The sequence below is a fragment of the Dipteris shenzhenensis genome, chromosome 33, assembly GCF_047967505.1.
Source record: "Dipteris shenzhenensis isolate YYH24624 ecotype China chromosome 33, Dip_SZ_1.0, whole genome shotgun sequence".
Lineage (NCBI taxonomy): Eukaryota > Viridiplantae > Streptophyta > Polypodiopsida > Gleicheniales > Dipteridaceae > Dipteris > Dipteris shenzhenensis.
The window spans coordinates 13,826,874-13,838,979 of NC_141628.1; the positions used below are offsets into that span (position 1 = coordinate 13,826,874).

At 42.5% G+C, this 12,106-nt stretch overlaps 1 protein-coding gene across 1 annotated transcript in view; it reads right to left on the reverse strand.

Annotated features, from left to right (window-relative positions):
- PHT3;3 (phosphate transporter 3;3) overlaps positions 1–7,341 on the reverse strand; it is a 65,699-nt gene extending 58,358 nt beyond the window's left edge. Inside the window, exons 1-3 of the mRNA XM_087371826.1 lie at positions 6,852–7,341; positions 5,530–5,891; positions 5,258–5,301 (exon numbers count right to left, since the gene is read on the reverse strand). Of these exons, the coding sequence (XP_087227952.1) occupies positions 5,258–5,301; positions 5,530–5,891; positions 6,852–7,052 (607 nt within the window). The 5' untranslated portion in view covers positions 7,053–7,341. The remainder of the gene's footprint in view (positions 1–5,257; positions 5,302–5,529; positions 5,892–6,851) is intronic.
- Between the last annotated feature and the right edge of the window lie 4,765 nt (positions 7,342–12,106).

Consider the following 12,106-nt stretch of genomic DNA (forward strand, 5'->3'; position numbering starts at 1 on the left):
GCATTTTGCTGAGGAGTATCTGCACATGTGAATTGTCTTCGAATGCCGTGATTTTTGCAAAAATTCATGAAGGCTGAAGACATGTATTCACCTCCTCTGTCTGATCTCAAGACCTTGATCTTTCTGCCTGTTTGGTTTTCTACCATGGCTTTGAATTCTTGAAATCTGACAAACACTTCAGATTTCTCTTTCAGAAAGTAGACCCAACAATATCTGCTGTAGTCGTCGATGAAGGTCAAGTAATAAAGTGAACCATTGATGCTGCGGGTCTGGGCATAACCCCATACATCTGTATGAATCAAATCAAGAATACCTCGTGCACGAGAGGTACTTCTGACAAAGTTGGTTCGCTTTTGTTTGCCGAAGCAGCATGCTTCACAAACTTTTTCAAGAAACTGTAGCTTCTGAATCCCAATTGCCATATTTTGATTCCTGAGATCTAACAAGTACTTGAAGTTGACATGACCATATCTCTTGTGCCATTTTGCAGATAGTGGCATCTGTTGCATTTGAGCTGACATGGCATGCTTATCTGGTACTGTAGCTAGCATCCTGTATAAGCGTCCTTCCTTGACACCTTTTGCTACTAGCTGACCTCTTTTGGATTTGTCTCTGATAGTGCATTCATCACCGTCGAAGATGACTTTGTAGTTGTGTTCCGTCATTTGACCTACTGACAAAAGGTTCTTGCTGAGCTTCGGAACATAGAGCACATCTTTGACTAATCCTTTTGTACCAGTGAAATTGTTCATAGGGATAACACCTGTCCCTTGAACCGGATTCGGTGTATTGTCTGCTGTATAGATGACATTCTTTTGACCTTCTAATGGCTTCATTTCTGTGAACCATTCCTGATGATTTGTCATATGAGATGATGCACCCCTGTCGATGTACCAAGGATCCTGTTCCACTTGGTCGACTTGATAACTGAAATCCTCTTTGGGATTGAAATCAGTGTCTAGGTGCATTATATCAATCTGATGCAATTCCTCACTTGCAAGAAACATATTGCCATGTTCATTTGCAAAATGACTGTGACTAGAATGTCCACCACGATGATTTCCTCTTCCTCGGGAATTCCCTCGATTACTACTGGATTGACCGCCTTGGTCATACTGCTTCTTGCGGCAATCTCTTTCATAGTGTCCAAACTTGTGACAATAGTTGCATTGAAAGTTTGACACATTGGTGGATGCATTCCCTCGTCCTTGAAATCTTCCTCGGTTGGAATGATTTCCTCTTTGCTGATTCTGATGTTGCTGAGGATGATGCTGATGCTGATGCTGATTTTGACTTTGTTGATGATGACCACTTTTCTGATATGATCTACCTCTGTTTCTGCCTTTGCCTCTGCTTCTGTCTGAAGCTGTGAATGCCTGATCATTAGAATGACCTTTACGTGCTTGAATGGCCTGAGTCCTGAGTTCTTCACCAAGTAGAACTGACTGAAGTTCTTCCAGTGTTGGAATTTGCCGTTGGATGGCAATACTCTGGACTAGATTCTCATATCCTTCTCCTAGTCCATTCAGGATTACTTGAACCATTTCTGCGGGATTCATAGTCTCTCCTGCTGCTGCAAGTTGATTGTTGTAGCCTTTGATGCGGAGTACATAAGCATGACCGGTTTCACTGCTGTTGCGGAAACTCTGGTTGATCTGGTTTCTCAGGGTGAGAATCCTGGATGTGTTCTTGGACTCGTAGAGAGCTGCGAACATATCCCATGCTTCTTTTGATGTCTTGACTGTGTTGAGCTGTCCTAGCATAACATCTTGCACATTCTGCTTGATCAGGTGATAGGCATACTTGTCTTTCTTATCCCATTCTGCTTGAGCTCGAGCAATGGCAGGATCTGCTACTGGTGCGGAAACTGATGGTGTAGATGTAGATCCCGTTGTAGATCCCGTTGCTGGTGCTGTGACAACAGATGGAGTAGAGCTACTGGTGGTTGGATCGGCCAATGGTCTAGGTATAGATCCATCGACATACTCCCATTTGTCCTGAAGCACAAGAATGGTCTCCATTCGGTATTTCCATGTACCGTAATTGGAGTTGTCTAACTTAGCAGATGCCTCCAGATTGAGGTTGCTAGTCGACATGGTGCAAACAATGTACTCAAAAAGTGTCCTGGAAAACTCTGTATGAATCAACTGCAAATACACTGAAGATGCCAAGTGAAATCTCTGTACCGTCGGTAAAGATAGAACTGCAGTAAATAAGATCTGACCTGTGTTACAAGGCTTGTGGCAATGATGCCGGGAATAGCCAAGACGCTTTACAAGGCTGAAAAAATGATGTGCACGATACCGTGAGATAGCCAAATAGGCTTTACAATGGTGGCATGTGTGTGTGAAATCAAGTGCTATCTGCCCACTGAACCAATCTGCAATGCCTCTGAACTCTGAAGTCTGCTCACTGAACTGATTAATGTAAGGTTTCAGGTAATGTAATGATGTGAAATCGGATGTGAGCGTATGGACTGACTCCGAGTAGGTACTAGTCGGGAATTTCGGGCATGGCTTAGATTGGCAACTTGGGGAATTCAAAGCGTCCCCTCTATGGCGATCTAGTCTACTCTGATCTAGATCTAAACCAACCGTCGATCGATGAAAGAGCAGCAAATAATTCCTTTTCTTTTGTTCTTTTTAAGTGCTGGGTCAGATGCGTCGATGTAGAGGCAAATGTGCGTGAAGGAAGTGGTTTTGTCGGCGAGGCTCAAATGTGAGTGTAACTTGCGCCGAAATGTGCGCGTGATGTAACGAGCGCGTAGAGCACGAAAAAACGAGCGACTTTCCTTTTTGGAGCACCCTCAAATTCTTCCTGGATCAAGAGATACGACTTGATCTAGGTGGAGGGGCAAAAGGAGTGCAAATGGTGCTCAATGATGATGTGTCACTGTGAGTCACATGCAGTGATGATGTGGCACTGTGCTTAGCAAGAGGTGTGCCAGTGAAGCTCTGTGCTGAGGTGGCAGGAGTGTGCACATGCAGTGTGTGCACAGTGTGCCTAGCAAGAGACTGTGCCTGCAGGGGTCAGTGCTGACTGGACTGCTGAGGTGGCACAGATGATGTCAGCAGGGTGACGTGGCAATGCTGACGTGGCACTGATGACGTGTCACTGATGACGTGGCAGAATGACGTGGCAGGATAGGGTGATGACGTGGCTCCGATGGTGACGTGGCAGATAAGGATTGAGTTAAGGTAGTTTAACCATGGTTCAATGACCTATGGTAAACTTGACCTGTGGTTAAGTTAACCAACCTTATCCACTCTCTAACCAGGGTTACGGTACCCGAGTTAACTTAAACAAATAAGATGAAGCCCGAGGGTGTGAGGTCACCCTAGGATAAGGTTCTTGCCACGTGTCTTTTTCTAAGGTGTTGAACCTTAGGAAGACAATACGACGGAGATGGCGACGGAGGTCGTTGACGGGTCGACCTTCAGTGGAGGCACTTCTGCTGCGTGGTCGACGTTTCGATGGAGCGCTGGAGCAGTTGGAGCATAGGAGCTGCGTTGAAGGAGCCGCCTCATGCTTCGTTGTGGCTTATGTGTACATTGACAGAGTGGTGCATCGGCAACCAGATCAGCCCATGACGTCGCTAAACGTTCGCCGTCTACTGATCACTTCCGTCATGCTAGCCGCAAAGGTCCTGGATGATGTTCACTACAATAACGCTTTCTATGCCGGAGTTGGAGGCATAAGCAATGTCGAGCTGAACAGGTTGGAGCTCGATTTGCTCTTCCATCTAGACTTTCGGGTTCAGGTCACATTACATACTTTCGACAGCTATTGTACCCATTTGGAGCGAGAATTGCTCAGACTTGGGCACAGGCCGGTGGAGAGAAGTCTGCCCATTTTTGGCGAGCCCGAAGAATTGATGGATACTCTGACCGATCTTACCAATAGCAACCACGTCTTGGTAGGATAATGTGTGTAGTCCGAACTCGATGGTGCTGTATAACTGTTATGCCTGGAGACCGATTATGGAGGCCGCGAAGAGAACCCAGTACTTCGAAGGCCAAGAGTAAGGTGCAGGAGGCTATGGCGGCCGAGCCAAGGAGATCGTTGTATTGTAGGCCGTCCGAAGCCCTCGACTTGCTTCGTGAGCTGTTGGCAGGATGCTGGGTGCGCGATTTGTATGTGAAAGCGCTCGAGTCGTAGAGATCGATGGAGCCGTAGGTTGACTATGAAGGTCGCTACTAGAGTCGCAATGCATGGAGTTGCTACAGGAGTCTGAGTCGATGAAGGCGGCTGCGCTTGCAGCAACAGGTTACTACAGTCCCAACTTCATGTCAAAGCTTGGCAAAGGGTAGAGAGTTGCAGAAATTCATGTCTCTCTTTCTCTCAAAACCAGTAGATCTTTAAGCGCTCTCGCTCAAACAATAGGATCTCTCTCACAACTCAAGAAGCACTCAAATGAACTCTCTCTTTCCCGAAATTCTCTCAAAGAGATCTCTTTCTCTCAAATGAAGATCATACTGAAAGAACTCTCACAAATGTCTCACAAACAATGAATCTCTCAATGGAACAATGAATAAAATGGAAGGAGATTAACGGAAATCTCTCACGGACGGAAATTCCTCTCAGATGGACGGAAATTTCTCTATCACTCAATGGAAGTGAAAGGATGCTCACAATCACTCAAGAGAACTCTCAATCTCAAAATCTCTCTCACACTCTCAAGAATCTCAATGTCTCAGCGGAAGACAAGGAAGCTCTGATACCATGACAAAATATGAAGAGGGGAGAGGAGAAGAGTGGAGATGAGGAGAGAGGGCACAGCTAGAGAGCACACCACAAATGACTAACTGTACACTAGAATTAGTTGAAAAAATAGAATATATACAAACCCTTTTAGGGTTAGGGGATCTAACCCTTTCCTTTATAGCACTCTATAAGGTTAGTGCTATGCACATATGATCACGTGATGGTGCTATGCACACATGATCACATGATGTTGAGCGTGAACTCTCAACATACCTCATGCCACGTCTATAACAAGTGCTTCTTAACAATAGGTCCTTTTTACTCATAGATATGTCAACTCCTAATTTGAAGGGTGGAATATCTGCTTAAAGCTTATATACTCGCTTTTTCAGTCTAATGGTTTCTCTTCATGTATTTAAGTTCCAAACAGCCATCAAGAGCAGACTAGTGGTAGTTAAAAACATATCGGTGGCCTCCTACTCCATAACTTGTCCAAGACCTGCATTGATAAAACCACAGGAAAAAAATGTTCAAGAAACAGTTATGATAGTACATGGAAGATTTCTGCTCCATAGTGGTAATAGCCCTTTGTACAACCTGCAGCCACCAAAAACAAAAAAATTGAAGCTCAACATATGAAACATTTTGCTTGCCCAGAAATGTAAACTCAAATTCACACCAGAGTCACCAACACAAAACTAATAGCAAAAATCCCTAAAGTTGTTGCTCATAGTCTCCAGATTATTTTTACAACCTTGAGGTATTAAGTGAAAAAGAATGCACCTTAAACTTGTAGAAAACAAGCATTTATGCTGCTTAACTCACCCAGATAATCCCCCTGATGAATACATCCGAGGAAACCCATCCAATAAACCTCTTGCAAAACCAGGCTTGGCTTGCACCTTCACTTTAACAGCTTCGAATGGACAGAGTGCTACATCAGCAATAACCTGTGCCGAAGAACTCCCAGCGAGATAGATGAGAGTCTTATAACGCTCAATATTGTTGGGCCCAGCAACATCACAATAATATTTCTTGAAGTACTCGTACAATCCAAACTTCAACGCTCCCTGGGCACTGTAACCATAAAGCTTCCCACCCCATCCTTTCCACAGCCCTGTGAAGCCCTGCTCTGTCCATATACGCTGAAAACCCCCCAGTATACTTCCATACTTGACTGGATCAACCTAATTGCACAGGCTCAAAAGTCAACAACTGGCACTGCATGTGTGCGTAGAATCAGTGACAACTCGGAAAATTTATATAGATCATTCCTTCCCTTTTAAGCAGCTGCGTTTGCTTATGTGAAACAATAAGGTAAAACACAAGACTTCTTGGAGATCTAGCCAGGCAAGCATGGATGGACTCTAGACCATGATACATTATTCGCAACAATCATGTAGACTTTACCTTTCACCAAAATTATTGAAAACACAACAGGATAGTTCAATGCAGTCGTAAGAGATTTTATACACAGATATGCCAAAAGTCATCAGGTAAAAGCAGAACAAGAAGTGCAGCAAAAGACATGGACTTTATCGATCAAAACCATCAGCTCAATCAAACATAGCAGGGAACAGAACAGCTGCTACAACATTCCACCGACCGTATGGACCCCATTTATACGATTACCAGAAGGCAAATTATGAAACGCTCTAATCTTCAACATACTTGCATGAGAAAGGATTCTATAGCACAACTTTCAAAAATTTTATTGGACAACTTTCATATCATCATTTGAATGAGGGCGAAATTAATCTTTTTCCAATTCCAGGTCATATTAAAGGATTCTATTGCACAACTTTCACGAATTGTTATCGTCATTTGAATTTGGGCGAAAGTAATCTTCTCCCCAGTCCAGGTTAAAGTTTGACAAACTACAATCAATTTACATGGTTCAACCATTAATGTAGCAACAGACCCTTGCACCACCCCTCGAAACCGAATTAGACGATAACGATTCGCGCCCACCCCCCCTCCCCCCGGGGGGAAAAAGAAAAGCTATCTTCAATTACTAGAGTGTAGACGCCAATTTTATCTTCTGTGTATATCCGTTAGACTGTTCAATTTGCGAGGATCTATGTAGAACAAGAACAGCGACTTGAATGACTATAAGGCGTCTTAGAAAAGTCCTCAAAGAGAAAGACCTGCATCTTCACTTTAAGCACGTCCAGAGGTGTGATGAGCAGATGGGTTGTTCCCGCTGAAAACATCCCACCCGCTGCACAAGCCGCGTAGTACTTTCCAGTGAACAACTTAATTTTTTCCTGCTGATCCTCCTCTGTCATGACAGTGCCACTCGAGAAGTACCTCCTAGCCTCCAACGTCGTGACACTGTCATTCTCCATGGAAGCAAGGCCTCACTGCTGAGATCGCATAACGGAGAGACGCGGCAAAGAGACGTGGAGAGATGGGTTGGCAGCGGGGATGCCAATTGGGTTGTCAAGTTTCGAAATGATGTGAGCTAGGAGGGTGAAGGAATCACGAGGGAGGCTTACGAAATGAGCTCCTGGGGAACTGAGGTGCAAGCCAGATGGGGGTAAGGGCTGCAGGAACTCGAATTGTGAGCAGGAAAGGGCAATAGGGAGCTCAGAAGAAAGCTCAGAAGAGAGATTGGAGGGGGTGGCAACCGGGGGTTTTGTGGAGGTTTTGCATTTTCCCTGCAGTCGACGTGTACGTTTTCTCGCTCCATAATTTTCGCTTCTTTTTTCTTGATGCCACTTGGCCTCCTCTCAATGGCCCCTCCCCACCCTAACTTTCATACCTCCTTTCCTTCCTTGGATTTGCCACGTGGCTCCATCCCACCTCTCACAATTAGATCCAGTGCACAAGTCCTCTTCAAAAGAAAGGACATAGCCCCGTAGCACTGCACCGCTTCTCGGAGCACAGTCCCACGATTGTGTAGCTGGCAACTTCACCCATCTTTTCACCCTACAAGAAAGGCTGTGGCCAAACCGGATGTAAGAGCGAGAGCTGAATGGACAGAGGAGCCCCAAACTATAAGGAGCTGTGAAGAATTGACTAATTATCATGAATTTAGCGACTTTAGCAAGAACTTCTCCAACACCAGTGAGCCGGGCAAACTTTAAGCGAGTTGCCTATTTTTTGGCTTTCCGTGAATTTAGGTTTTCAAGCCTTATGACATGGGAGGGGTTTTGTGGGAAATTGTATTTCCCATATGCTGAAAGGGTTTTTTTTTTGCATTTGGTAAGAAATTCATCCTATGTGGCAAGTTGTAATTTCCCACCTTTCCCCCTTGGTGTATTTGTGGGAAAAGAGTGAGGGCCTCCTCCTTATGACATGCAAAGATGTCCACATCATAGGAAAGTCTAGAAATGGTGGGAAATATTACTTTTTCCCATGTTCCGGATTGCATCTAACTTAGCTTTCCTTGCTCCCTCGCATTGAGAACATGCATCAAAAGACAGGAATGTTGTAAGAATTCAGATTGAAAATAAGCAATTTTGAATGGACGAGTAATTAAAAATATTTGTATGATAATATATAATATATAATTATTATAACCACACAGTGTGGGCGGGGTGGCGGTGCACTTCCTTCCCCAAAGAGTTATAATCCGATGGAACGGGCCCTTCCTTGGGCATTGAGAATATAAGCGCCGAGAATAAGTCTTGTGAATGGATAAGATATTGGCATATTACCTGCTGATGTCAATAGCCATAATTGCATTTCTGCATATTGGTCCTAAAGTCCACATTTTTCTAACGACTCCCATGTTAACTGTGCCCACAAATAGAAAATTTGTAAGTCAAGATTAACTTGAATCCTACCATTTTGTCAAATTTGAAAAGAAAAAAAATGAGTAAAAATATGGACATGAGACATAACGTGGTCCATTAAGACTTGAACCTTCCTGCAAATGTCAGGGGTAACCTTTTATTATTCATGTCCAAAGATTCATTCCTTTTGGAAACTAAAGAGCAATAAATACATGAATAAGGCTATGGTGTGAACTACAAACATATAATTACAGGTATTGTCATCCTTCGCTCTTGTACCCAACTTGGCTACCTCTATTGATTGCAAATGGTCTCTTTTGTGTTGATACCTGAATGTCAATAGTGATCGAGTAGCATCAACAGTTACTACTGCCATGTTTTCTTCAACATTCCAACCAAATAGTCAGTAGTAATTGACTACATCTCCCATACAGTAACTACAAGTGTGCTTGATTGTTGTCGATAGTGCATGGGCGATCAAGAAAAGGTGCTGCAACATCTCAAGCATCAACCCTTGGCCCTCTGTGCTCGAACTCACATTTGTTTAAATGGATTATTGCTTCGCGAAACCTCTTATTCGATTGCTTTGGAGCCTTTTCACTTTGGGTTCAAAACTTTTAGAAACATGACATTATCATCAATAACATTCAGTCATGTTCCCACACTTGGTTTGCTTGACTGGCTTTTGATCTAGAGCTCAAATCTATTTGAATCTAGAGACTTGATGCCCAGTTTGAATTTGAGGTACTGGGCTAGCGCGAAGGGGCGAGGCCCAGACTTGGAAAAGTGCTCAGAAACCAAAGCATCGCCTCAATCTCCAAAATCCTCTCATCAGATCGCTACCAATCCAATCACCTTCCTCTCCTCGTCCTGCAACACTGGACATCACAATCCCTAGTAAGAAAAACCATAGCAAATTCAATTTAAGTGTCCGAGACACACAAAGAAAGTAAGATCCCTACCAGCAGATGCCTTTGCAGTGTGAACCTCTCCTATCTTTCTTCTTTGGCTTTTCATTTGCTTTCCGCAGAGGCTACCTGCAGTTCAAACCTTCTTAATCTCTTGTTTAGAGCAATGATTGCCTTGTTCTGTAGTCGATTGTAAACATACAGTTTCGTGAGAAGATTTTCAGGTGCTTAGAATCCTTAGAAAGCTGCCCCAGGTGTTCCTTATTAGACAATTGATGGCCTTCCTCTTGCACTAGAGACGTCGAATTTTTTGAAATGGGACCAGACCCCATTTTCATGAGTTTGGATGTTGTTGGCCTCATAGAAGAAGCATTAACAAGCACATTTTTCTTTAAAATTGATGAGACGTGTGCAGTAGATGTCGGAGATGATTTGGCTCCAAAGGTGTTTCACCTGCTTTGAATAGAGGCCTACATTGTCTGCTCTGCGAATTGGAGTGCATATGAGGCAACAATAGTGTGCAACAGAATGTGACTCAGGAAGACAACCACATAAGGATGGCAAGGGAAGTTACACACTAGTTGCAAACAAAGGCATTGGTGAGGACCTCTTTAGAGCAACTGGGCATTGATTTGAATGCTAGTTCTAAGGAAGGAGCTTTTACCCTAGGAGCTTGGAGTAAAAATTAAGCGAGAAGTAGTTCGTGTGGTGAAAAGCTTCTCATACTTTTGGTGAAAAGCTTAGACAGTGCTTTTGTACTTGCATCATAAAATAAAGTTAAAATAAAACTAAATAAATTCACACCATTAGATTTGTGTAAATCAACGTTCACTATTGTGACAAGTGGTTCAAGGAAAGCTCAAAAAACACAAACTTCTCCCTAGGCTGTCTGCCGTGAAAAGAGTTGTTTCTAAGCAATTGGAACACTTTCTCAAATGTTCCATCTTTTCTTTTCATGATTTATACTACAGTAAATTTCTTAAATATGGGCTTAAGACACTGTTCATAAGTGTCATAAATGTTGCTAGAGGATTAGTTAAACCAAGTGGCAATATTTTAAAGTGATAATGCCCATACATGGTACAAAATGTTGTCCTAGGTACATCCCCTTCTCTAATTTGTACTTTGTGATATCCATATCTTAAATCAATTTTAGTAAAATATTTAGCCCCTTGGAAATCAAAGAGCTCATCAATGCAAGAAATGGGCTTTTATCTTTTATTAAAGCTCGGTAATCTATGCATTAATGCAAAGTGCCATCCTTTTTCTTTACTAGTAATACTTATGAAGACCAAGGTGATGTACTTGGTTGAATTTGGCCCTTTCTAAGATATTTAGTTAGCTGTCTTTCTACCTCGCATTCTTTCTCTTGGCTAAGTCTATAAGGGGTTTTACATAATAGGGTTAGATCTAGGAAAAGTGACTATTATTTGATCCACTTCTCTCTCGCAACCATCAGAGAGCCATAAGGCAAGTCAAATGTAAAAACATCTTTAAATTCAATTAAATCATTAAAAGAAGCTTTGTCTTTTCAACAACATCAAGTAAAAGTTTACTTTTTTCAAGTAAAAAGAAATAGTCAGTAAATAAATAGCTTTGTCTTTTCAACAACATCAAGTAAAAGTTTACCTTTTTCAAGTTAAAAGAAATAGTCAACAAAAAAAATTTCACAGATACATACTTTGCATTCTTGTTGGTGTAGAGGTTGTTTCAATTCCATCAAATAAATAAGTGGAGAATTAAATACATCATGTTCCCTTGAATGTGGAAGACTCTACCATAATTTTCAAAGACAATGGAGTTATTAAAATAACTCCACTTGCAAGATATGCCCAAGAATATAAAGGCCATTCTCAACCCAGAACAACACCTGTTTTGTCCATATGCATTATTTGGAAATCCAAAGCATCATGGTAGCCTTGAATGTCCACCATTGCAGTATGTATTATGGTGTCCCAAACTTTTTTAATCATTGCCCTTACAAGAGATACAACATATTTATGGACACTTGGACTCTCAACTAACTTCAATTTCTTAACTACCATCTTGTTTGAGAAATTATGTATGGCACAATCATCAACCATTATCCTTACTTTTTGGCCCTTAGTATTTCCATGCATGTGTTGTCTCGACAATGACTCTCTTGTCGTGAGGATCTTGAAGGAATGCTGAGGGAGACTCCACTCCAAGCTACTCCTTGTGAGAGCAATGCAAAGCACGAGCTGTCCACAAGTTGTTAGTATTATGTGGTCACCATCATCCTCACAGGTGACTCACAGTCTATTAAGGTTAGGTGGGAGAAAACCTTGCGAACACTTGGCAATGGTTGATTGGATGGCCGACTTGGAGATATGTGATAAGTACATGATACATAGGTTTTCATGGATGGCCATTTGGCAGTAAGCTAAGTCAGTGACCTTTGTATCAAGGCAAAAGCTACTTGAGCTGATCGTGGCAGTGGTGGCTGAGGTGGTTTGCAGTGATCTCGTTAAAAGCTTGAAGAGGCGACTTATTCCTTCTCTTTATTGAGGTTGTGTTCCTGTAGGTGTCTTGTATGAGCAGTTGCTCTTAGTTGGTCATCATCGAGTCTATTAGTATGAAGTCTTTTACATGAGTGTCTACACTATTGTATGCCAACAAACTTAGTAGAGGTGAGGCAGTTGATCTCTAGTTTGTTTTGTCGTGATAATAGATCATTTTTGGCTTGCTTATGGTGTCGCCTTTCTTCCTATTCTGACTCTATTCATGCTCTGT